The 1,853-nt window shown below is 47.4% G+C and overlaps 1 protein-coding gene across 3 annotated transcripts in view; it reads left to right on the forward strand.

Moving 5' to 3' along the window:
- Positions 1-1,853, forward strand: part of ERMAP (erythroblast membrane associated protein (Scianna blood group)) — a 19,999-nt gene that overhangs the window by 11,177 nt on the left and 6,969 nt on the right. For all 3 annotated transcript variants that reach the window (XM_015563179.1, XM_015563180.1, XM_006762589.2), the window contains 2 exons: positions 810-926; positions 1,624-1,656. In XM_015563179.1, coding sequence (XP_015418665.1) covers positions 810-926; positions 1,624-1,656 — 150 coding nt within the window. The remainder of the gene's footprint in view (positions 1-809; positions 927-1,623; positions 1,657-1,853) is intronic.

Here is a 1,853-nt window from a genome sequence, read left to right on the forward strand (position 1 = left end):
GCACTGATGTCTGCTAAGCCCTTCTTTTCTCTCTCTCTCTCTCTCACCTCTCCTCTCTTCCTACAGCCACTGCCTCTCATTGGTGCTAAGCACTTTACACCCTCCTCTCTTTAAATCTGTCACAACCCAGGGCGACTGAGATTATTATAATCCTCATTTCACAGATGACGAGCCAGGCTTGGAGGGGCTCCGTCTCCTGCCTAGGGTCCCACGGAGGATGAGCGAGGACTCACGCCCAGTTTAGACTCTGCCACGTGTCATAGTGCTTCCTCTGCTTTATTCTTGTGTCCATTTCTTCCTTCCTTTCTCCTGCCTAGGCGTTAGGCCTGCCGCGGTAGCCCCACAGAAGCAGCTTTGCCCCCGCTGATACAGCTCAGGGCAAAGGGGTCGCTCATGGCTGTTCCACAGCAGAGTGAGGACTTGAAGCAGAAGGCAGGCGGAGCTCAGAGAAGGCTGCAGGTGATTAGAGGAAGCACCTCCAGTTCTTCAAAGATCACTTTCCCACGGAATGATAGGGCAGGATGAGGTTGTGGTTGGGAAGCTGAGTTTAACACATTGTTTTCAGGCAGGACCATCAAAACCACTCCTAAGAGATGACCATCTCGCTTTAAAGTCATCCCCGAGTCATCCAGGGTTTGAGGCACTTAGAGAGGCAAACACCCTCAGCTATCTTGGCTGGAGGTCTCTCCCTAGGGGTGACAGAGGCTGTCGGGCTGTGCCTGAGGCATCTCCCATATGAGGTGGGGTCTTTGGCCTGGAAGAAGCGCTGAGATATCTCCTGAGGGTGGTCATTGGTGGTTCTATTTCAGCCCCATCTCCAGGGAGGATCTCCCCCGAAGCAGTGGCTCTTGCTGTGGTCCTGCCTGTCCTGGGCCTTCTCATCATGGTGGGCATTGGCCTCATCTGGAAGCAAAGACGATCAAAAGGTAACTAAGTGGTAAAGGAGCCGGGGTGGCAGGCAGTGGGACTGTGACTTCTCTAGGAAAAGGCTGGGGGGAAGGAGACATAGATATGACGGTTATCCATAGGTTGGATTCTCTGCAGATTGTCTGGTAGAACAATGCTCTGGGGACCCCTAATGCAGAGAAGATCAAAGAAACTGCGGAAAGTTCCTGGAAGAGCTGTGAATTCTCAACTTCTGAGAAATTAAAAATAACTGATCATGCCATTCCTCTAATTAATTTTTAAAAATCCAATTCTATCCATTGAATAAAACCCCCATCAATATAATTGCATCTCACGGGATCTCAAGGAGGATCTCAAGGTTGAATGGCACCTAATCCGGGAGGTAAGGGAGGCCAGGGGATTGTCAAGGGCGGGGGAAAAAAAGGACACTTATGTAATACCCTTTGTAATACTTTAAGCAATAAAACAATTAAAAAATAAATAAATAAAATGATTCAAGTAAATCCATAAGTATATATATAAAAAAAGAAAGACACTTAATCCAACACCCCTTTTCCTATTTGATGGTTTGAAGACCCTCTAATCCTTTCAAATGGTCACAGACCTGCAGGGACAAGGAGCAAAGTCCTCTTCAGACAGCTTGTTGTCCCCGGACAACTCTGCCTGTTAGAAAAAGCTCTTCCTTAAGCTGAGTTGATGTCTCTCTCCCCCTTCCAGAGAAGCTGCTCTATGAACAGGCGATGGAGGTAGGTAAGTGTCCTGAGATGGGGGGGATATTTCTCAGTTTTACTCATTTTTATGACTCCAGTGTCCACTAATCTAAATTCTATACCAGAAAATCCCAACATCTGTTGTCCTTGGTGGCAGTGTTTGCTGACTCTGACTTGTAATAGCTTGTCTTTCAATATGTTTGTTGAATTTTGTCTGTGGACTCATTGCTTGATCTT

This window comes from Myotis davidii, unplaced genomic scaffold (assembly GCF_000327345.1).
Source record: "Myotis davidii unplaced genomic scaffold, ASM32734v1 scaffold458, whole genome shotgun sequence".
Classification (NCBI taxonomy): Eukaryota; Metazoa; Chordata; class Mammalia; order Chiroptera; family Vespertilionidae; genus Myotis; species Myotis davidii.